The sequence below is a fragment of the Anopheles merus genome, chromosome 2R (assembly GCF_017562075.2).
Source record: "Anopheles merus strain MAF chromosome 2R, AmerM5.1, whole genome shotgun sequence".
Taxonomy (NCBI): domain Eukaryota; kingdom Metazoa; phylum Arthropoda; class Insecta; order Diptera; family Culicidae; genus Anopheles; species Anopheles merus.
The window spans coordinates 12,872,903-12,896,333 of record NC_054082.1 but is presented as its reverse complement, the minus strand read 5'-3'; the positions used below and the strand labels follow the sequence as shown (position 1 = coordinate 12,896,333).

Below are 23,431 nucleotides of genomic sequence, written 5' to 3'. Positions count from 1 at the left end.
TTTTCCCACACCCCCTCTACTATCCACAAAAGCCACAGGAAAGAAAGGAAAACGACACTGTTAAAGGTTGAAGAGAGTATTATCGTACCGGGAGTTTGGTTTTCTTTATTATCCGTAGCATGTTATAGTTGGTTCTAAATAATCGTGTGTGTGTGTGTTTGTGTGTGTGTGTGAGTTGTGTATATATTTTTCGATTCGTATTAAAATGCATCCGCGAAGAAGAACAGTTTTTTGTGTTGTAAAGCAGTATCGCCGATGTTTACCGCTTTCGTCTTGTTTCTCCACCTTTCCGTGTTTCCATTTCCACCTTTTCCGTTTATTAAACTCCTGCGCTCGTTTGGAGCTGGTTTTTAGAGGTGCCTTCCCATGCCCCCTATTCATACTAGGTTTATCGTGTTACATATTGTGTTATAATTGATCGCCTAAAGCGCAGAATATTATTTAAAAAAAATAAGCAAACAGAAAAAAAGAAACTAACTAATCCAGTCTCGAAAAAAGAACGTTAGCAAAATACACGTTAATAGAAAAGAGAAAAAAAAGAGGAATAGAATGCATTTCTACACCACTTGGGCACTGGCTGCAGTCTCATAATGCATCCGAAAATTAAAATACACAGCAAAAACAAAGAGAGAGAGAGAGCACAGTTAAATCGCACCCAAAATCCTTCCCGTGTTTGAAAAGGCCTTTTGAGTGTGGCAAAAACGCGTGAGACTGTATAAAAAATAGTTTTTGGTTTCATTTTCGTTAGGCGCATGAGATTTGTGCGCGCTTTTTGTTGCTCTTCTGCGCGCAATTTCCGACCCACCGGTGTTGTCTTTTGCCGGCTTCTCCCCCTTCACGGTGCACCGTTTTTCGATTATTATTACTGTTATTAATTAGTTATTATTATGGTTCACTTGTTCGGCAAACACAAAATCGCCTCAGCCGCAAAACTTTTCCCTATCCTTAAAGAATAAACTGCTGGTTTTGATTTTTGAGTGTGTGTGTGTGTGTGTGTGTGTGTGTGTGTGTGTGTGTGTGTGTGTGTGTGTGTGTGTGTGTGTGTGTGTGTGTGTGTGTTTTATCTCTTTCGCTTTTTTTCTTCTTCCGCTAATTCTAAATCTATCCCTGGATTGTTAATGCATGTGGTGTGGCCCTTACCGATCTAATCTCTATATGCTGAGAGAAGTAAAGAAAAGAAAAGGAAAAAACGTACGCACGAACGATTGCGAGCGCACAACATGTGTCTTTTCGTTTACGTTTTACGCCGACAGCAGTGGCGTAATGCTAATGGTTGTGCTTTTTGGCTGTTTTTTTTTTAGAGCATTTTCCAACAACTGTCCATTTTCAAAACGAAACTAAAACTCAGGAGAGGCGTCTAAATAGATGTAAATTCGAGCGAATTGCTGATTTGGAAGTAAGCAGGGGATCGGTTTGCGCATGCGAAAAAAAGTCCAAAAGACTAGAGAGCACCGGATATGCCACCGCAGGCATACAGCGCCTGTGTTTACTAAGAATGGGTTTACAGTTTGTTTTATATATACGAGCCTTGAAAAAACTATCAAAAAAGCACATGGCAAAAGGAAACTTCCTAAACACGAGGACTTGGGCAGCATCTTATATACCAAAGGATACCAACAACGATACCAAAAATCACGTGCTACTTGGATCTTGGTTTTGCTATCAACGTTACAGCGTAATTCGATTCCCTACCAGAAAGAGCGTAAGATCTCCCTCTCTCTCGCTCTCTCTCTCTCTGTCTGTCTATATAATTGCGTATATGCGTTTAAATATTTGATACTATTTTACCAATGCAATGCACCACTATCGGGGTCAAACATAGAAAATCAGTCGTTTTAGTAGGACAAACATGGAATCAAAACAAGGGGGCTCTTTTCCCATAACTGATTCGCACGGAGAACCACACAACCAAGCAAAAAGAGAGGGGCACGCTTTGTGCCGCGAGCAGGTGAAATGATTCCCAAAAAGGTTGTCTTGTGGTTGTTTTTGTTTTGTTTTGTATCCTTTTACTATCACCATCCAAACGACAACATCTGCTGGTGCTGCTTACTGTCTGTCTGTATCATCTTCATCAGTCGTCCTTATGCCTAAAGTTAGTTTCTCCTGAGTGAGTGTACCCGGTTATCAATTCGCTTACACTGGGAGCGGCACACGCAACACGCGCGTGAAGAAAATGGGAAAGCAATCACAAACGCACACACAAAAAGCCCTCACAGGCAGGAGGGCAAATCGTAATAAAAAGGAGGGATAGTAGTAGCAATCGGCGGGTGTAGAACGTTTGCAATTGGAATAAAAGGGAAAAATACAAAAGATCCATCCACTCCTTCGCTAAAACATTCACCACATTGGCGATCGGGAAACACAACACACAAAAGCTACTGCTGCACATAGACCGTAGCGGGGTCCGCCTATCCAATTTTGCACACCATGCACGTGCGCGCGCGCGTGTGTGAAGAAAGACCTCGTTGCTATCGTTGCGTTTTTTTTTGGGTAGGACAATCACGGTTGTCCCGTTTTGTTTCTGCGTTGCCGGGTTGCGCGTGCGCGCGAGCTGATTAGCTGATCATTTCGCGATACTTAAGCTTATGTTTCGAGAGCATTTCCGTGACGGTAACCAGCTTCTTGAGTGCGTTGTTCGTCTTGCTCATCGCTTGCAGCTCCGGCAGATACGAGACGCAGATGTGGTGCAGCGTGGCCAGTTCGCGACCTGTGTGACAGACAGAAGCAATGGTTGAGCGAAAGGCATACAAAAGGAGCGCGTGTTCAGCCCTACCTGCATCGGAGCTGGACAGTGTGGAGGAGCTGCTTTGCTCCTGCATGCATCCCGGCGGCGGGTTCGGATCCGTGACGGAGGACAGCTGATCCAGAAACACGATCATGCGTTCCTTGTTCTTTAAGATGAATGGATTGACCACTTCCATGTACGGTTCCTGCGATCGAAACGACACCACGAACGCTTATTAGCATTTAAACAAGAAAGAAGCCTGTTTCCCCCCTTGCTGCTACTCCTACCTTGCCGCCAAACTCGACGAGATTGGCCAGATTTTGCAAACATTTCGCAACCATGATCAGCGACCTGGTCGCCATTTGGTGTGGCGTTTCATTGACTAGACCGAATTGACGTGGGTTGAGCAGGGCGGGACAGAGCAGCCGCAGAAAGATGAAGCCGGACACGACGCGGGTGCGCACCAGCCGCTCGCTCGGCGACGGCCACTTGGCGACGACCGCCTTCTGCAGACAGTTGCAGATGTAGCGCACCGTCCGGGGGCACGCGTCCGGCGAGGTGAAGATCGACTGCGTCACCTGGTCGAGTATCATCAGCAGAAACTCGGCGTTCGAGCACGCGTCATCGTTCACGTCCATCTTGGTCGGATTCAGCTCGGCCGACTGCTTGCTGTCCAGTATCCGCTGCACCGTGTCGGAGACGGCCGACTGCAGGAACAGCGTACACTCGGCCCGCATGTACAGATCCATCAGCGTGGTGGCGAGCGAGGCGCCCCGGAACAGCGTGGAGGTTTCGTTCTCCCGAGCCACCTCCGCCTGGCACAGGATCCGCAGCAGCTCCGTCTCGCGCTTCTCGTGCCGGAACACCTTCAGCAGCGAGGTGGCGAGCGGGATGCGATCGTTGTGGCAGATCTCGGACAGGGCGCGCACCGCGTTCAGCTCCGACTCAACCAGCAGCTGCTGGAGCGGGCTGTACTCTTCGCACGGCATCACGAGATCGTCCAGGTAGCGGATGCGCAGCCGGATCGAGCCCCACTCGCCCATCGGCGTCATGCCGTTCAGCGGGAACCACTCCTCCGTCTCCTGCCCGTTCTTCAGGCTGCACAGATCGACCGTCAGCTCGGCGACCTCCGAGTCTTTGCCGCGTTTGCCCCGGCTCAGCACGGTGATCGTAACCGTCACCACATCCGGCGGCACGTCACTGGGAGGGAAGAAATTGTTTTATTAAAATGCCGACCCGTCAGCGAACGTACCGCTCAGCGCCACTTACTCAAGCACAAACTCCTCCTCCCACACGGGATCGGGCGCGGTCTTGACGCGCGTTTTGCCCACCTTCACCTGGTTGAGCGAGACGACGCAGTACGGATGCGGTACCAGCTTGAACGGCAGCCGGTGCGCCTCCAGTATCTGCAGATTCAGGCAGCGCAGCTCACGCAGCCGCGGCACCTTCGACTGCGCCTTGCTGAGCTGCGACACGCAGTGCGACTTGAGGGCCGATATCCACTCCACGTAGCACTCCTGATTGTTGGCACAGAGATAGGTGATGGTGGCGAGACACGGGAGCGCCCGTTCGACGATCTGGAAGCAGTGCTGCCGCTCCCAAAACGATTCATGGCACTGTTTTTTTTTTTTTGGTGGGGGACAAAAGAGGAAAATAAAGGATTAAAACCTTAACTTATTCCGTTGACCTTACAGGATTTCCAGTTGTGGGACACTTCCTTGACTCTTTACTATGGGTAGTGAACACCAAATGATAGAAATTGGAATCTGTGGCACCCTTGTTGGACAGACCTCTAGGAAATTCCTATAAGATTTGTCCAACAAGGATGCAATTCCCATCACATTAAGTTCATTTCACTTGAAAAAGAGTCAATAAAGTGCCCCACAGCTATGAGAACTCCTGGGACATCGCTGTATCACACTCCTCTCCCTCCCCGCCGTACCTGATACAAGTAAGCGCACGAAAGATCGATCAAACCCTTCGGCTTGGTCTTCTTCGGGCTGTCGTAGAAGCAGAGGTGCGTTTCCGAACCCTCCACCAGCAGGGCAAAGAACAGCTGCTTCCACTTAGCCGTCTTGTCCGACTTCTTCAGCAGATAGCCATGGTGCTTGATGCCCTTCGTCTTCTTCAGCATGTTCTGGTCGCGGCACTCGCGCAGCGTCGCGTAGATCTTCTCCGCCGCGCTCGCCAGATTCGTCGGCGGATGGTACTCCGGCTGGCTGCCGTTGATGACCGGGTGCATCAGCGTGTGGCCCTCCACGATCTGCTCCTTCCGGTAGCGGTTGATGACCGCATCCAGGCACTCGAACGTCCGGCCGCCCATCAGATACCGCACGCCCTTCTTCTCGATCCGGAACCGCTGGATCTGATTGTTGATGTGGAAGAACAGCGAGTAGTCGCCGGGCGAGTTGTCGCTCGGCCGCACCAGAAAGCTGCCCGGGCCCGCCTTCACCAGCATGTCGACCGCTTCGTTCTTCGTGCACGTCGGGTGGAACCACGGGAACACGGTGTTCGGGTCGATGGCCGGATCGAGATCCTCCACCAGCTCGCGGAAGATCATGCCCTGCTCGCCGGTCCGGTGGGCCGTCACCCACAGCCACCCGTCGCCCATGTCGTTGTGCACGAAGAAGATGTCACCCTTCTGGAAGGTCAGCTCGTCCGTGTCGGGCATCTTGGTGTAGGGCAGGATGGCCACCACCCGCTTCTTGTCGTTGACGGGTTCAGGCGGCGGTACCGGCTGTACCAACCGTTCGCGCTTCAGCAGGTCACTGCACGACGTGTAGTAGCCGACCAGATCGCTGAGCGAGAAAAACTGCCGTCCGCCGATGTAGAAATCGCCGCACACCGCCGTAATGCGGAAATGATTGATGCCGGTGCGGCCCAGGTAGCTCAGCACGTACGAGCCCGGCTTGCGGTCACTTTCGCGCACTGTTTGTGGTGGAGTAAACAGGAAGGGAGAAAAAAGCCAACCACTGATTAACGTTGAAAGCTTGCAAGCTACCACAGCCCCGCTCTTACCCAGATAACTGCCCAGCTTGGTGGTCGACTTTAGCCGCTGCTCGGCACTGTACCGATCCAGCCGCCCGTGGTACCACTCGCTCTCCGGGGGAGCCGTAATTGCCGGACGGTCGAATGCACCTGGTGCGAGGGAAATGTGGAAAAAATGATAACGAACGGAGCAACAGTAACAAAACAACAGGGGAAAGTCCCATTATTAGCGAGTCCATACCGTTCAGCGTGGCCGGACCGTCGAACTCGTCCTGGTCCAGTTCCTGGGCGATGTCGGCCAGATCGATACCGCCGCCGTCCTCCGAGCCGGTCGACGGTGAGCCGAGCTTGTCGCGATGGAAACCGCCGCCGAGCGCTCCGCCGCTGCTGCTTAACCGCATCATGTCACCCATGCCTTTTGTTCGCAGTCAATCTTACTTCCCTTTCTCCTTTCTTTACTTCCTCTCTCTCTCTCTCTCTCTCCGTTGGTCTTTCTGCTTCACCAAAGTCGTACGCAATCGTATGCTCACACCGTTTCCTTTGTTTGCACCGGCACCACGGCACCAAGCGCAACGGAATGCAGCCGCAGCGGCGGGGCTAGTGCATTACACTGGTGCAGCGCACCACGATGACGAATCTGCAACGGGTGGTACTGCAACTGGAAAAAAGAGAAGAAAAAACAAGAAGAGCACAGCACAAAGCGGAGCCGTCCCCGCGAGGAATTAGGATAAAGAATGTGGAGAAAGAAAGAAAAAAACACAGAGATATCACGGTTTGGTTGCCCTTTTCCGCGCAACGCACTACTGGCCTCGGCCTCGGGTATGGGGGCAGGAGTGGGAGAAAAGAAGCGAGGCAACAAAAAAAAAATATAAAGCATATTTGGAAAGGCAACTCTCGGAGGCCCCGCAGGGCAATGTACACGCACTGAACACACACACACACATAGAGGAAAACATAGATAGCGCTGCCCCTGTGTGTGCCTCCGTCGCGTTCGGTGCAAATGGAAATCGATTTGTTTTTCCTGCAAATTCCCACAGCACCTGCACACACACCCGATTGCTTCCCCACCACGGCAGATATCGGGGGTGAACAGCAGCGAAAAGCGACAGCAACCAAAGCCGTGATGTTGACGGGGTTTAGTAAATCTCCATATTTCGATCACTCACATCCACTCCCATCCAGACGACCTGGACCCTGGGTTTTGGCAGCGCAACACAGCACAACGCACACACGGCTCACGGCTACGGCATGCTAATACGGATTTTTGTGCTGCGAACGGGAGGGGGGATGAGTTTACACCTTTTCACGGTAACACCAGAGCAGTTTTCCCAGCGGAAACTTTTTTGCGGATGTCCAAAATTTTCACCGTGATTAACGTCGACTTTCCCGTCCCGTGCGATAGTGATGATTAATCCTACCCCAGGGCGAGCGACTGAAAGAGTGAGTGAGTGGGAGATATCGTCAACCGAGGCGAGACAAAAAAGAGAAAGAGAACGACTTGCATCTCGGCGGAGAAAATCTTCTCGATACTCTCGCATCGCTCCATCTCTTTCGCTCGGCTTGTTTACGTGCGCGTTGATGCTAGCGGGTTCGTTACTTTCGTGCGTCACGTCGTGGTTCCCGTTCGCTGTCGCTCCTATCGGGCGGTGCAAGAAAACAAGCCGAAAAACTGTTTTAGGTACTCAACACGGCTAATTTATTACACTCAAAATAACGCTACTAACAAGCTAAATTATGTTATGTACAGGACAAGGTGAATCTCCCTTTGTTCAACGCTAGATTCAACAAATCTAAAACAACAAACCACGAGAAAGTAGCGGGACCGTCGTCCCGAGAAGCAAGGAAGCGATCCCATTTTTCTATCGCGAAGCAACTTACAGTGTTTCGTATTTGCTGCTCTGCCTCGTTAGATGCTGAACGATTCGCCACAGCCGCACGTGCCCTTGATGTTGGGATTGTTGAATACAAATTCCGCCGACAGGTCCGTTTCAACGTAATCCATTTCCGTGCCTAAAAAGCAGACACAAGATTTTAAACGTTCACCCGTAGTTGGTTAGTTCTGGTGGTATACCTACCTAAAAGCGAAAGTTGTGCCTTCTTGTCGATCAGTACTTTCACACCGTCCTGCACCACTTCCTCGTCCATTTTATCTGCATTTGAAACGGGGAAAATAAGCATTAGCACTGGTGCGGTTTGGTCGCGGGAAACGTCACGACACTGCACACACACTCGGCCAGAGCATGCCGCTTTGTTTTGGTTTTATGTAATCAATACCGAAATGAGGGCGATGCTGCTTGCTCTGTTCGAGAATCAAAAACACACAAACAAGTCTATTACGAACCTTTCGTTGCGGCGTAATCCAGCGTGTAGGACAACCCATTGCATCCCCTCTGTCGTACACCAACCTTGAGACCGATCTGCAGATAAAATGAAAATAAAACCAATCAATAACCATCACACTCAGGCGTCGTAGATTCGAAGTGCACTTACAAATTCGGTTTTGCCTTCCAGTAGTTGCTTTATCCTGTTCACTGCTGCCGGTGTCTGATGAGGGGAAGGTAGATAATGAAAGCAAATAGAACGTTTATTGTCCTTTTCCCAAGCAGATCGATCGATATCTTACCAGCGACAGTGCTGCTCTCATCGGCAGCAGCTTCCGATGCTTCACGGCACGCACGGTGGCGGTGGCCACGATCTTGGAGGCCATAGTTTCACTGGAAATTTACTGCCCTCGCTCTTTCCCGGGTGCTGTTCTGCAACGAGCGATGCGTGGGAATGACTATTTTATTTACGTTTTCGATCACTATTTCACAACAATTGTTTTCCTTCGGCCGCACTCTCACCTCGATTTTGAAATATCCAAAGCAGATCTGCTTTGACAGCACCAGACGTTTGACAGCTGATTTCAAGAGGGTATGGGGGGAGGTGGGGAACTTTGTTTTGGTTTCGTAACTTGGCCTGTTTTGATTGTGTGGCGGTTTGTATTCGACGTTTCGATGTGTGCCTCAAAACAACAGCTAAAACAATATTTAAAAGTGATTCAGTTTTTCATTAAAATAGAATATTAAAATGAAAATAAGAGCAATTCAATCCGACTTTTCGCAGCGTGTGTTTATCGACAGCGCACAAAAGACAGAGATGGTAGAACAATAACAGTGCGACTCTTACTCGCTCTCGCTCTCTCTCTCTCCCTCTCAGCTGAATCGAGCTGTCATCTTCCGCGAAGAGAGATTGTTTGTGCCAGGGGCTGAGAATATCAACCGAAACCACCCCAACACAGTATATAAAAGGCAACAAGATGTTCATTGATGCTTGAAATTCATCTCAGGACGATCTATTCCCGTCCCGCAACACAACCATCGGCAGCAGCAGCACGCAAGGTGCAAACAAAAGGCGGGTGACAAGGTGCTCGTGAAAATCAGTGTTTTTTCCCCGTCGAACGAAGGCGATCGTCGTCAATATGGGCCAGGACGAGGAGGACACCGCGTTCAGCGAGAAAATTATCAACGAGATCGATGCCGTTTTCATGCGCGATCCGGATTTGTAAGTATATCCTGTCACCTCTGCTTGGTGGGCAAATTCCTGGCAAAGTCCTCTTTAGGGCTGATGTGGAGTTGATGGGGGGGGGCGAATGGCCCTCTTCCGAGACACACCAACACCCGAAACGAGCCTTCGAGAGATCGTCGTGCCTCTGTTTGGTGTGTGTTTCCGCGAAATGATTACGCGGAAAGTGGAGCATCGCATCGCTAGACCGCCGTTCGGGTTCGCTCATCGGCGGCACTGATGATCTCGTGCGCCTGAGAGGTCAAATAAATTAAGCGAAGAATTAAAAGAAAGGCACGCCTGCTTGTGCGAAAGTCTTGTGCCGTGTGCGCGAGTTTTCGTGGCACGCATTCGTGGCACTCGCTTGCAGCGCGGGTTCTTCCAGCTTTTGGACAACCGCAAACGCGCAAAAGCCCGATCGTTGCCGTGTGTGTCCTTCACGGTTTGCTTTATGTTTTTTGTGACTCTCGATGGTTGTTTTCGTCTTTCGTATCGCGTGAAGGTACGGCGTCTTGGCCTTGAGCGAGACCTAGCGCAAGAGCGCAAAACGCGAGTGCAAACCCTCCCCCTTTGGTAGGGATAGGGAAACGCTCCCCTTTCCGCCTGCAAAACGATCTGTTTGCGCGCGAGCATAGCCAGCGGGCGCGTTCATTTGATTGAACGTAATTCCGCATAATTGGTGGCAGCAATTTATTTTGATTAAGACGAAACTCCAGCCTCTCCCCGTTGGGTTGCGCCAGTGCGGGGACACGCGCTCGCTCGCCCGCCCGTGTGGTGTGTCTCTGTTAAAAACTCTCCCTTTCATTTCCGTTTTCTATTTCCATCTCGTTTATCATCTTTTTTTTTCTCTCTCTCGCCGTAGAGTTGGATTCGAAATCATACCGATGCCGCTGAATCAAAACAAGTCCCCGGTAATCCACCTGGAGCATAATCTCGGCCTACAGTCGTGGTGCGTGGAGTGTGTGTATGCGTACGCCCACCGTCTGATACTGCAGTACCGCAACGAGTGGCTGTCGTCGAATGCACTCCCGGTTGGCTGCGGGTCGGCCCCTTGGAATGTGTCCGACAAGGGTAAACTGTCCGGCGGAGGAGGTCTGGGACCGGGCGGAGGCAGCAACACCACCGGGGGGTGCACCAACGGTGGAAATGTACCGATCATCAAGTACCTTAACTGTGCCATACTGATCAACCCGGATGTGGCGACGTTTTGGAACCTGCGCCGGCAGCTTTTTGCGAAGAACCGGCTGGACATTTCGAAGGAGTTCCATTTCTCGGCGCTCGTCCTCAGCAAAAAGCCCAAATCGAACGAAGCGTTCGCGTACCGGCGCTGGTTGTACCTGTTCCAGAGTGAGTAATTAGCAGGGGTGCGGTCAAAATCACACCCCCTTTGCCTTTGACACCGTCATTATCACCCACACACCATCCACATCTGCTCTCTTTGACAGGTTCCGACGCGATCGATTGGGCGTTCGAGATCAGCCTGTGCGAAAAGTGTGCGGACAAGAGCAACACCAACTATCACGCCTGGTGCCACCGGCAGTGGGTGCTGATGAAGGCGCCCAACCTGCTCAAGTACGAGGTGTACCGGACGGAAAAGTTCATCCGCAAGCACATCCACGACTACAGCTGCTACAACCACCGGCAGTTCGTGCTGGCGAAGATGTTCGAGCTGTGCTACTACGACGAGGAGGACGACGGTACCGAGGAGCTGCCGGAAGCGGCCGGTCGCACCCCCCGCAAGTACAACGCTCTCTGCGAGCTGATCGAATCGCTAGCCGGTGGTGGTGGCGCTGCTGTCCCATCACCCACCGACGACGCCACGGTGAACGATTTGCTTCGCTACCTGCTACCTGCCATTACCAAAGAGCACGAACTGAACCAGCTCCGGGTGCGCACCTTCCTGTACTGCCTCAACCTGGCCGCGTACGATCTGCGTCTGTGCGGCGAGCTGGCCGCGCTGCACAGCGTGTCGCAAGCGCTCGAAAACCATCGCAAGTTTATGGTGAAGTTTCTGATCGATCGGCTACGGGTCGGGCCGGGCTGGCTGCTAAACACCTCGAGTACGGCCGCCCTGTACGCCAGCCCGGGCGGATACTGCGCACAACCGCTGTCGAAGGTTACGCGGCTCGATGAGGACGCGAGCACGTTTCTCCAGGCGCTGAAAGCGAACGAGCTGCGCCGAACGCAGACCGACCCACGGCACGGCCAGTGGTGCAAACTGTTTCTGGGGCTTGAGCTGGGGCAGCAACAGCAGCAGTAGGGCGGGCTAAGATTGTGCTAGGAGCAGCAGCTCACATTCGCGCTTTCTCATCCTCCTAGTCAGTGTCCGTCGTTGGCCTGCGCCTTCTCGCATCTTCGAACCCGTCAGCTGCTGCTTACGATGTTAAGTTTACGATGAGAGTTTATGGATAGTTTATGTTGTTAGCCCATCCAACGAACGCAATCTTCTAGTGTACAAATGTGCAGTCATATTCAAAAACAAAAGCGAAGACGGGAGACGAATTCCCTCGAACGCTTCTTCCCCCTCATCCTGTCGGTAGCTGTGGTGTGCGTGTGCTGGCACAAGCAGAATTACAATAAGTAGTAGTGAATTTTACCTCCTTAACAATCAATAAATGAAATTAATATTGAGATAGAAACACGTGCAGATTCTCATTGGAAAAAAATAACCGAAATTGAATATAAATTCCTTATTTCATATGGCTCGGCTGAATCGTTCGTCTAACCACGCCATAAGTTTCATGCTCTCTCTTTCTCTCACACTCTCTCACTCTCTACCGCAATCGATGCAACAGACCTCGCCCGTGCCAGTGTGTGCGTGTGGTTTGTGTGTGCGCTGTTGCACAAAAGGAAATTTTCCGACTTCATCTCCCTCACGGCCACTCTCTCGCTCTCTCACTCACACACACACACACACATACACACACAGTACAGAGCGCATAGCGGGTGTTGGCTGTCATATTTTGTTGTGACAGAGTGTAAAATCGGAAATTTTCAATGAAAATATGTCCCCCCGGAAGTGTACCCTGGCGCCGGTAGCGTGCGACGGCCCATGGCGACGATCGACGTAAAAACGGCCCATCGGAACCGTTTCCGCTTGGTGTAAAAAGCAAACGCAAAGGAACAAGGTTTGCTGCTGTGTGCTGGTTTTGTAGTGTGGAGTGTTTGCCAAAACCGAAAATAAAAAAGAGTTGTTGAAGAACGGTGCGTGAATTTGCATAGAAGAAAAGGGGCGCTGGGCAGTAAGTATTTATCGGAAAAAGAGAATTACAAATCAAAGCGACGGTGGATCGAAGCTTGTGTGTTTCTTCAGCAGGACCTTATGCAAAAAGTGTTTAGTGGCAAATGTGGCGGCAGTATGCGAGACACACAATTTTCCTCCATCGCCATGGTAACAACCAGCGCCCGCTGACGGCGCGCACGGGGAAGAAGAGGAGGTGGTGGATGAAATGGAAGGGTGGCAAATTTTCATTCGTCCCCCTCATATATTGCGTAGTACGGTGCCAGATTTTCCACGGCCCGAAAGCAGTTTGTTAGAATGCGTTGTTTACGCGAAACCTCTCACACCAATAGCTCACACCGTGACGGCCCCATCAGGCGAGGAGGGGGACCGTGGGAAAGGGTTGTGTTGGTCGAGCGGGTTGCCTGTCACAAGGGAAGAAAATCGAAGAACCGCTACAAGAGAGCGCGCTGCGTGCGTAAACCCTTAAAGCGACACGATTACATCACACAGCACAAGCGGCGACGCGTTGGTAGGAAAGGGATGGAAAATGTATCTGCTAGAGGGTATAGTGGGGGGGCAGCGGGATGAAAAAACAACAAAAGCTGGGAGTCCTTTGTGGGGAAGGACTGCCAATTTAAATCGTTCTGCTCGAGGGAAATGTCGATTTACGACGTTGATTTTCCGATTAAATGAAGGAAAACACCTCCACGGTTTTCCCTTTCCACGTACAAAGAAAAAGAAACCGTCCTCTCCACGTCGGAATGTGTGTTTGTGCGTGTGGGGGGGGGGGGGGGCGTAAAAGAACGAATACCGCACACACATGCGTGTTAGAACGCCGGCAAGTGGGAAATGAGACCGTTTCCAACCGTTTTGCATCGAGCGAGGAAGAGCGTTTAGAGTTTTTGAGAAAAATTGCTCACACAAAGAGAGCTCGAGAGGGAGACAGAGAGCGAGCCGGAGAGAGAGAGATCGCAGGTACCGTTCCAGCCAGGACGAGGATGATGGGCACACAGGCCTGTGGTGTGCAATTTGCAGTCTTCCACCTGATTTTCTGGAGGCTTGTTGTGTCGTGTCGTGTGCGTCTCTGTGTGTCGCTAGCCCTGGAAAAGCGATTCCTCACAGGCTCCTCCAGGGGAAATGGCCAGAAAGCTCCCACTCAGCCGAGCAATGCCACGAGCACATTGGATTTAGTGTAGAAAAAGAACAGCGTAATACAAAAACGGTCCTTTCGGAGTGAGTCGTGGATGCGAAACGAAAGCGGCAATAGACAGACATGTCACGCAGCCATGAGCGTTCGATGCTGAGCCTAAGGACACTTCCAATAGTGTCGTCGCCGCCTGCTGTCAATCGTTCGATGGTAGTGTGAACACAGGACCTGTGTGTGTACGTGCGTGTTTGTGTGCGGCCAATCGGTGCCCAATCCACCACGATGAACTGGCCTCCGGTGAGGCGCGTTTGCAGCACGGCCGACCGACGGCAAGACTTTGCGGGCCGACAGTGAGTCTGGTCTGGGGGTGTTGTGATGTGATTTAGCTGTCCGGTCGATCCGGTGACGCGGGTTACGCTCGTTTGCCACCTCCACACGCAGTCCGTAGGACACCGACCGAGAGGGAGCAAGATGTTGCGGAAAAACCGTAGCCTGGCCGATCTCAAGGGGTACGTGTGCCAGACACGGCCGGTAGGCGTTAGTCGTCGCCACGGCCACCATTCTAATATCATCTCCTGGCATGCTTCCTTCTGCCCAGTGAATCCCCCCCCCCCCACCCACCGCCCCACATCCCCAACTTCATGGTACTGCCTCTCCGCATCATTTTCTCAATTGAAGAAGTAAACGCTCCTTACACACCCAGCGATACACAGCTTCCCATACACAACGAAACACATATACCATCGCGCTGTCAAATGGAATGCTTCGTCGGGCTCCAGCAGAGAACGCCCGGCAGAGTTCCCTCCCTCCACTGAGAGGGGTGTCCTGTCAGCATGATATGTTCATGTTCCGTTACATAATTGGAGTAAAACACATTTTTATGTCATTGATTTTCCCTCCCCCTGGCTGCACTCCTACACATGCCTCCAATTCTTCAGACATTTGAGAAGAGTTGTATGTCCTGATTTTTCCACGAGGACAGAGCTTCAGAACAACATTCCCTTTCTCCCGTCAGCCCATCAATGTTGCTCCTGTTTTCTCTTCTGTTTTTTATGTATTCTTGAAAAGCTGATAAGGATGTCAGGAGTCAGAGTTTGCCGATTCATAAGCTTGAGGCACGCGAGAGAAGATTCACCTGCTTCCTTGAGCTTGACACCGTTTTGGAGAGAAGTAGAAGAGAGTTTCAGCAATGATTGGAAGCATGGAAGCATAATTCTTGCCTGGCTGCTCTTCAATCCATTGCCAGTGGAAGACTTTTGACAGACAAAAGTATTGGAGCATCTTCATTACCTTTCCACAGTTCTTGACAGAAATACGCACACACGCACATGCAAAAATGGCTTTAAATGCATCCCACAACATAACACCACATCCATTGCCAGATAATTCAAACGGATAGTTTATGCTCGAAATTGAGACACAACATGACTGCTTCATCGCCCTCCCTCTCCCGACCCCCACCCACCATTCAGCCCGCCATTTAAGCAGAAGCAAGTGCATAGAATTAGTGTGCGAGGTTGGGACTTTACGCAAAATATTCCAACCCTCGCTCACTAAGAGCCCCACCACCACCACCACCACACCCAAACCAACACAACCCTCCTTACCGTCCGGCTCGTTCCAGATCGCCCCGCAAGGGCTTAGCGAAAACGTTCCATGCCAAGGGCGGAATTGTTGCAGCCGAATGTGCTCGCCTGGACATTGAAGGGTAAGTGTGTATATGCCGCCCACTTGGCCACTTCTTCCATATGTATTATGTTGGCGTTGCTGAGCGAGCGAGAGTTAGAGATAGATAGAGAGAGAGAGCGCGAGAGATAGATAGAGAAAGAGGGAGAGAGATAGAGAGTAAGCGCTTGTTGCCAAAGGACACAAACCAACAACCAAAATGCATGTGTGTGCTGCTGAGTAATGCATTTTCTTCTTATATTCCATTCTCTTGATGTACCTCTAGGTTGCCATAGTATAGTAAAACAAAAACGTAAAAGCTAAGCGCTGTTTTTTTATATGTAATTTAAAACCTTCAAGGACTCACTTTCATACACACACACGCTCACATACATTAACACACTAGGCTGTATGCATTGTTGTGTATGAATGTTTCCAGTTTTTCATTGTTGCATGTGCGATTTCCCAACCCTCCATACCCACCACCGTCACTCAAACACTCGCACACACTTTGCCGTAATACTCGACATTCATGTTCTGCACACTGTCTCTCAACTACAATCGTACCGGTACCATTTTGCCATTCGAATAAGTAATGCTCTTCCCCATGTTGCTCCTGTTCTTTATATTTTTATTCAAAAAAATAAAAAAATACAACTGTTTACACAGCGCACAACTGCAAGTGCCACTGACCAAGCGATCAAGCCTCGCTATCCGGTTCGAAGGACCAATTTTATCGCCATGTAACGAGCGAGCGGAGTGGACCTTGGGCCGTGGTGTAGCAAATTGAAGCTACTCTTGCCATTTTTAACGCTTATGATTTAGTAAATATACTGCAAAACATTAAAACTACCCAAAAGAGGCAACATTTTAGTTTAAAAATTCAAAAAAAAAAAAGCCAACGACTTATTCGATTACGCCCATTTCCTCGGGGTGGAGCTGGATCTTGCATCAGGTTGAATAACGCTAAAATAAGCATTGCACAACGTTTCACTCGCTCCTTGTAGCAGGCGGCGTTGGAATTGATTCTAAATCCCTTGTCAATAATGCGGCAACGACCATCTTCCCTTTTGGCAGAAGCTCTGTTTATGCGACTTGAGCTTCAGCCAAGTCAACGACGAGTAGCAAAAACACACACACAACTGTCTCACAAAAGTGTTTTCAATCCCGAAAGGACTCTCGACGTGTGTTGGTGTGTGTGTGTCGGGTTTATTCTGTTCTGCGGATCATGAATATTGAATTTTAATTTCTCATCGTTCCAAAAAAAAAGCAATAACATTACTCACCCCGGCAACGTTGTCTGGCAACACACCGCCCGCTTAGCCTGAACAGCAGTAATAATCCTTCCGTCGGGTGAATGACGCGTTGTTGCGGGTGAGCGAGCGCGGGGTATATCTTTGGAAAATAATCACACACCCACAAGGGCTCTGTGATTTTTATTGATTGCTTTGGCGAAATAAAGGAAAAAAAAACACAACGCAAAGAAGCAATTGCACAGCTGTGGCGCACAAGTGTGGCGAGTACAACCGCGTGTGTTGGGCGCGTTGATAAGATAGCAATTGGCCGCCAACACCCGGGGGCTTTACAACGTGCCGCAATTGAGCAGGTGTTCCAGGTGCTAGCACACATGGTGCATGAGTGGCTCTGCCACGGCCGAAATGGTCCAACAGTCACCAAACAGCGGTCTGGGGGGGAGGGTTGTGACCCGTGCGTGTTGATGAGCAAAGCCGTCAGAGCAGACGTGCACCACCTGCCACCCATTCATCATCAGCTCCGCGAGACAGTGAGCACGAAGTGTGGACACAGTTCGCAGCTTCTTCTTCTGCCAAGCGACAGACCCGGCGACGGATGCGTGCTTGTGTTTTGTTAGTGTGTGGCAGAGAACGGCGACGTACAGCAAACAAGTAAAAATTGTGTGATTGTGTTTTGTTTTAAGCTGTGCCAGCGGGAAAACTGTCAATAATCTTCTGTTGATGAACGAGACAAATTCAATAAACAGTAAGCGTAGACCCCAGTTAGACAACCTTCGCACCGGCACTTTGCCCTCGAAACCGTTCGGTGGTCCGTAGTCGTCCATTGTGGCCCATAGTGGAAGTGATGCTGTGGCTTCGTTCCCACTGTTCTCTCTTCCCACTGTACGGTGCGCCATTGTTTTGCGATCGAGGCAACTGCCACCTGTCCACCCCATCCAGCGGTTGATTGCAAATGCAACGATTGCCGCGCGCATGCAGCGTTGCCGTTCGATAATTAGCAGCTTAAATAACGATGATTATTAATCGCCCTGTATCGCTTATCTTGCACAACTGCTGTGTCTGTGTGTGTGTGTTTGTGTTTGTGTTTGTGTACGTTGGGTTGGGGGTTGGCAATCGGCATTGGAGCGCGGTTGATTTAAGGGATGGAAGTAATAACGATTCCATTGTTACCAATACACACACACTGTATTTACAGGCGGGTGGTTTGTGTGAGAGGAGAGCAATTGGGGAGAGGGGATGTTGATGTTTGCTAAGCATTAGACGCATGTGTGTGTGTACGTTACGGTGGAGCATGCTCTACTAACACACTCTAGCAGCTGCCGGTGCTGCGCGTAAAAGAGAGTTAACGTGCAATAGAGAGAGTGAAAAGGAGAGAGAAAAAGGGGGTGACTTACCTGCTCTCTTTGTTCCCTGAGGGTTGCAAATGTGCGAAAGCTCCATACAGCGATATTAACCCTTGATATGGTACCCTTAATATGGGGATTGAGAGAGAGAGAGAGAGAGCGAGGGCTCGTTGTAATGGAAATTTAGTTTGTTTTGCGCTAATATTCAGAATGATCGTAGCAAGCGAAGCGTTTCGGTTGGTCCAAGCACCCCATTTTATGTTGCAAACCTGCCCCAATCGCCAAGAAACCTGCTTCAAGAGGCAGGAAGAGCATTGGGGTCCGATGAAAGCAGCAACAACAAACCCCTTTGGCTCTTTCGCTCAACTCTCCAACGGGCAATACCGACCCACACGCACACTACGATGGCTGCAACACAACCTTTCTTCAAACAAGCGATGAACACACACAGCGCATTTTTCTCGCACGAAAACTGTAAGAAACCGTACGTGGCCAAACTGCGCAAACCGTGCGCGGTGGAAGCACAGCCGGAGTAAAGTTTGAGGTTTTTGGGTAAATATTTACCCCTCCGTTGCGGCGTTGGGAGAAACGCACCAATAAAGGGAAGAACAGAAAATGTGACTGTGCGGGTGGCGGGACTCCCCTCACTCCCCTCCCCAAGTTCGCGTTTGCGCATGGCCCCACGGGTGTCATCGGTTGCGGAGCATTTTGCGACCCAAAAGCTGACATCAACCAGCAAGCAAAGCGTCGTGCGCGGCTTTTCCCCTCGCTGGCTGGGGACCCGGTGTCACATTCACGCACCGAGCGTCGGAGTTGTTGGTTGCCATTAGTTGCCGGAGTGGCCGGAGTAGTTGGAAGGAAATTGGCTCTCGCTCACGGGTCGGAACTCGCGCGATCTATTTCGCCCCTTTTTCCCCAGAGGAGAAGGAGTAAAGGAGCGTCTGCATCACGCAGAAAGTGGGGAGTCTCACAAAATAATAAAGTGTCACGTGTCTGTGTGTTTGTGTGTGTGTGTTAGTGTGAAGAGTAGATCATTTGTTTGAAAGTACGCTCGCGGATCATCGCGATCACTCGCGGTGGATTAGTGTTTGAAGAAAGACGGTCCGCGGAGTAGTAGCGCGCTGGTCTTTGGCATTGGTAATTTCGCTTTCGCCCCGTTGTTTCTGTGGCGGAGTGTGTGTGTGAGTGTGTGAGTGTGTTTGCTTCGGTTTGGACGACAAACGTCGCCAAAATTGTGCTCCAAATCCAAAATCGCTTTAATCAAGCACTTGATCCCATTTTGGCTTTGGATGTTGATGGAAGGTTGATGAAAGTGATGTTTTTTTCTTCTTTTGGTTTTCTAATCAACCCTCGCAGACTTACCAAAAAGGAGAAAAAAGCAAAGGCATGCGATATGTAGCTGTGTGTGTGTTTAAGTGTAGTAAGTGACGCAATGCAATGCGAATTGCAAATATACAGGGTCGCCCACGACGCTGGTTTGATGTGCGCCGCGCATTGCTTTATCAACTCGCGGACCATGATCGGAAGAAATGGACAGGAAGCAGAAGGCGAAGAACTGAAAACATGGGGCTGTTGATTCCCTAGTTTTTGCGCATTCGAATCCATCTGTCCTGCCGTGTTGATGTGTTGGATGTGTTGTTGTCGAGTTGGCAAGCAAGCAGAGCAACATAAAACATCGCACGCGGAAATTGCAAAAAAAAAAAAAACAGACAACCAAACACGAAGTGCCGTATTTTTAGCATTGCGTAGTGTCTGCACACTCAACAGACAGCGGGGGAAAACGCAAACATAACGCAAAGTCGGTTAAAAACAGCATCCACAAGATTAATATCATTTTCATGCGCAGCGTGTGCTAGCCGATCTCGCGATCTTGAACGCGAATTTTGGGAAGCGGAGGGCGGCGTTTGGGGCGGGTTAAACCGTTATGTGAAGGAGAACCATCCTTCCCACTTCTCGCGAGAGAATTGAGGAAAGAAGTGGATGGAGCTTTGCAGTTCAACTCCCAGAAAACACACACCCAAGGCACTCACAAATGTACAGCTTGCACGTGTACGGGCTGCGCCGTGTGGAGAGAAAGTGCGGTGGTGCAGAGAAAGGGGCGGGAAGGTGAAAACGACGCGGTGAAATGAAGTAGCCGTGTGCCATTTTTCTGTGTCACCCTTGGGCCGCCGGTGGATGCTGGGTGCACGGGTGTGTACGGTTGTGGAAGTCGTCATCCACGTCGTCGTCATCTTGCGGACTTGCTGGACAGTCTGTGCTGCCTGACAACGGAAATGATGGCAATAACTTCGTTGTTTTAACCTTAACCACGTTTTATATTTTGCTTGCTGTGCAACGAAAATAAGTTGTGTGTTTCCTCCATTTTCAATGGCCTATTTTCAGTAAACTGCTTTACTGGCTTATTTCTGTACTTTTTACATCTGAACTAGAGAAGCTGAATAGTGCATTGCAGAAGTCTCTTTTAACCCTTAACAAAAGAGGGAAGTGTGCGATCGCGCGCGCACACACACACACACACACTTCCATTTGGTCGGCATTTCCACCAACAAATGGGAAAATCCAATGATACACCTTGCAGCCATCCCGACTGCACCCGCCATGTAACTATAATTGCTGCTGCAAATCCATTTAATTGCCGCCAACGGAACCCGGAGCGGAGCGTTTTGCTTTCATTTTATTGCTGACCGGTTGACACACTCCACCCCTCTTTCCCCTTTTCACCTCTGCTGGCCTCACTCACCGTAACTGCTGTAACTAGCCAACCGGAGAAACCGGACGCGACAATCATATATATATATATACGTTTCGCACATACAAGTGTGTGCGCTGCTGACTGATTGACGGCCATCCTTTCGCGCGATGGCCGATTATCTCGGGCGCTATAGAAGAAGCGCACACGGCGGGGCAGAGGAAAGAAGAAAACATGGCTGATGATAAAACAAAACCCGCGCGCAATGATTAAAACAAAAAAAACAAGCAGCAGAGCGGCACGCGCAAACACACACACACATATGCAGGCTACTCCGTAGCCGTGTGTGCTGTTTTGCGTAGCGCGATGTTGTGTTGGTGATGCGCAAAGAGCAGAGCACGATCAGCTGACGGGATGGCGACGACAACGACGACGATGGCGACCAAATTAGCGAATCAACCCGCGGCAATGAGCGTGTCTTATCAGCGCCTAATCATTGCGTAGATTGGGTTGTAGCAAAAGTATCGGTAGGCTTTTTTCAATCACATTACATGGTTTCTTAGCGCATGTTTTCGCAGGCCAGTTTGGTGTTTTAAGTGCTGCAATTTCAATTCTATGTCAGTTAGTTGTATTTTCCATACCTAATGGAACGTTGTGATTCGCCTTATTGAGTTACGTTAATTTTGGGCATTTTTGGGTACATTTGCCTTAAAAAGTTTTGTTTTTCATTTTTAAATTGTAAACAGTTCTCTATTTCACTGTCAAAAATCGTTTCAAAACACGTTTTCTGCCAATTCTGGACAAAATACGCGTGTTTCTGCTAGACTCGTAGTCTGGCGCGTGGTTTTGTATGGAATGTAGACATAAGCAAGGTAAAAATCAAACTCCATTTAAACAAAAAAAAAAATAGCCAGAAATCGTAAAAACCCGTGTAGAGATTCTTTCTGAACGAAACCCCTTAATACCCTGTAATGGAGGATTTGGGAAAGCTTTTGCTTTTGCCAATTGAACCGTGTTGGTTACTTTTACTAACGATTGAAAAATATAGCAAACAACGTATTGACTAAAGCGATAATTTGGTCCCCAATCGTCATGACTATTTTAGGCTAGGAGTGTGCTCCAATCGCGTGTTTTTGACCAGATCATAAAAAAGAAGTAAAAAAGAGGTGCACTAGATTGAGTATGCATATGTGATTCATCTGTATACCTCGCTCACTCACCATAATATGTCCGATTAATCACACATTAAATGCGAATTTTGCTTCTTCGAACCGAAATGTGGTGATGTTTGATCGCACCCCGCTTAAACAGAGCAAAACATTCGGTAAACATATATTATTATTAACGCCTACCAGAGCGCAAAACATCTCTGTCGTCATAAGCTGCTAATACTCTTGGCTGCGTCTGTGTGTTTTTGTCCCCCCACCCTCTCTCTTGCCATTCGGTGTGATCTTATTTCGGTGCGATTAATTTATAACGCAGCAACAGCATGCGGCGGCTGTGGCTCGGTTCCTCCGTAAGCACGATAAAATGACGTGGACCTGCGTCATTTAGCCGCCGCCGCTCGCCAAAGGGGACAGTACAGCCAGTCGACGACAGTTCCAGGCCCGATATTAACGTTTCAGTTTTCTCCTACTACGTTGGTTTTCTCTTCTTCGGTGCAGTTTTAGTACGTCCTCACATTCGCCGTAGTTCCGCCGCCGTGTGCATATCGCGGCATGAAGATGAAGAGTGGCTTGTGAACCAAAACTGAACTGCAGCGATGCAATAACCGTGCTATTAACACAACCCTTGTGCAGTGTGCGTGTGTGTGTGTGAGTAGTGCTTAAAGTGATAGAGACGGGGTGGACGGAGAGCATAGAGAGAGAGAGAGATAGAGAGGAGAGAGGCGCAAACTGTGTCGATGCCGGCCACCGCGGCAATGGTTTCGATGCCGAGCGAACCGCCGTCGTACTACGCCGACGGGCCGAAAAAGAGCTCCGGCAAGTTTCTGACCCACTTCGCCCGCCGGCTCCGCATCGGCAAGGGCTCGTCCAAGGCGAAGGGCGCGTCGGCCACCGCCGCCCCGAACGAACTGCTCGAGATGGACTCGGAGGAGGACCGCCAGTGCGGCGCCGGTGGAGAGTCGGAGGAGATTGTGATACTGCGCCATCCGGCCGCTGCCGGCACGCCGGACGAGCTGCTGACGGGCAGCTCGGGAGCCGAATCGGCCACGATGGTGCTGCTGGTGCCGGGGACGGTCGCACCGCCGCCGCCACCGTTCAAGCGGGGCAACTCGTTCCGCCAGAGCCTGAGCTATCTGCTCAAGCGCACCCGGCCGAAGCTGACGGAGCGGTCCTGCACCAGCGACAGCGACGTGGTGCACGAGCTGGACGAAGACGCGGCCCGGGCCGGGAGCGGTGGGGCCCGCGGCAAGCGCCCCGTGCTGGATGCGTTCCTGCCCGAGCAGGTGCCGGCCAAGCGGCACAGCACCGGCGACATCTTCAACGAGGATCTGGACGCGACCGAGCGGGCCCAGGGCCTGGGAGTGCCCGGTGCCGGGCGGCATCGGCGCGTGCACTCCGACTCGACCGGCTGCGGGCCGCTGGCGGGCAAGCCGCCGAGCTCCTCCAGGCCCGGACAACCCAAGTGAGTGTTCCCGTTCCCTATTTCTGCTTTTATCTTTTAGCCACCAACATCCCTCCTTCACCACAACCACACACAGCTCCACACTGATGACCTTTTTTTGTGCATAACATCCGCTTAAGTTTTCACCCGCCACTGACAATTGGATTGGATTGGTGGTGTGGAGCAGAGTGTTTCACTTAGCTCGGCCCATGCAAAGGATGGTGTTAGGTTTATCAGTTGGCACACAG

At 50.5% G+C, this 23,431-nt stretch overlaps 4 protein-coding genes across 14 annotated transcripts in view; 2 read left to right on the top strand and 2 right to left on the bottom strand.

The window, feature by feature from the left end:
* Nucleotides 1-60: 60 nt before the first annotated feature.
* On the bottom strand, nt 61-7,308 carry LOC121588456 (ras GTPase-activating protein 1). Its single transcript, XM_041906417.1, has 8 exons — nt 6,880-7,308; nt 5,955-6,371; nt 5,744-5,863; nt 4,668-5,653; nt 3,995-4,341; nt 3,013-3,925; nt 2,774-2,930; nt 61-2,707 (listed from the first exon to the last, which is right to left on the bottom strand). Exons 2-8 carry the CDS (start codon nt 6,124-6,126, stop codon nt 2,556-2,558), a joined length of 2,847 nt encoding a protein of 948 aa, XP_041762351.1. The 5' UTR covers nt 6,127-6,371; nt 6,880-7,308; the 3' UTR covers nt 61-2,555.
* Nucleotides 7,309-7,385: 77 nt separating this feature from the next.
* LOC121588463 (iron-sulfur cluster assembly 1 homolog, mitochondrial) lies at nt 7,386-8,653 on the bottom strand. Of its 2 annotated transcripts, XM_041906438.1 has the most exons (6): nt 8,557-8,653; nt 8,337-8,466; nt 8,204-8,257; nt 8,055-8,130; nt 7,789-7,863; nt 7,386-7,723 (listed from the first exon to the last, which is right to left on the bottom strand). In XM_041906438.1, the coding sequence occupies exons 2-6, from the start codon at nt 8,418-8,420 to the stop codon at nt 7,620-7,622; spliced, it is 393 nt and encodes a 130-aa protein (XP_041762372.1). In that variant the 5' UTR covers nt 8,421-8,466; nt 8,557-8,653; the 3' UTR covers nt 7,386-7,619. The 2 variants fall into 2 exon arrangements, with proteins under 2 accessions (XP_041762372.1, XP_041762371.1); XM_041906437.1 differs by having other exon boundaries at nt 8,337-8,653.
* Nucleotides 8,654-8,963: 310 nt separating this feature from the next.
* LOC121588459 (protein prenyltransferase alpha subunit repeat-containing protein 1-B) lies at nt 8,964-11,890 on the top strand. The gene is made up of 3 exons (XM_041906429.1): nt 8,964-9,256; nt 10,119-10,603; nt 10,702-11,890. The coding sequence occupies exons 1-3, from the start codon at nt 9,174-9,176 to the stop codon at nt 11,514-11,516; spliced, it is 1,383 nt and encodes a 460-aa protein (XP_041762363.1). The 5' UTR covers nt 8,964-9,173; the 3' UTR covers nt 11,517-11,890.
* A 300-nt stretch (nt 11,891-12,190) lies between these two features.
* LOC121588457 (protein Aster-B-like) overlaps nt 12,191-23,431 on the top strand; it is a 30,609-nt gene continuing 19,368 nt past the window's right edge. Inside the window, exons 1-3 of one of the 10 annotated variants that reach the window (XM_041906423.1) lie at nt 12,191-12,498; nt 15,251-15,334; nt 22,241-23,204. In XM_041906423.1, coding sequence (XP_041762357.1) covers nt 22,480-23,204 — 725 coding nt within the window. In that variant the 5' untranslated portion in view covers nt 12,191-12,498; nt 15,251-15,334; nt 22,241-22,479. Of the gene's footprint in view, nt 12,499-13,296; nt 14,136-15,250; nt 15,335-16,918; nt 17,196-18,375; nt 18,440-18,525; nt 18,845-18,932; nt 19,077-22,240; nt 23,205-23,431 lie in introns of those variants that run through there. The other 9 variants (XM_041906420.1, XM_041906428.1, XM_041906421.1 and 6 more) reach the window with 9 other exon arrangements.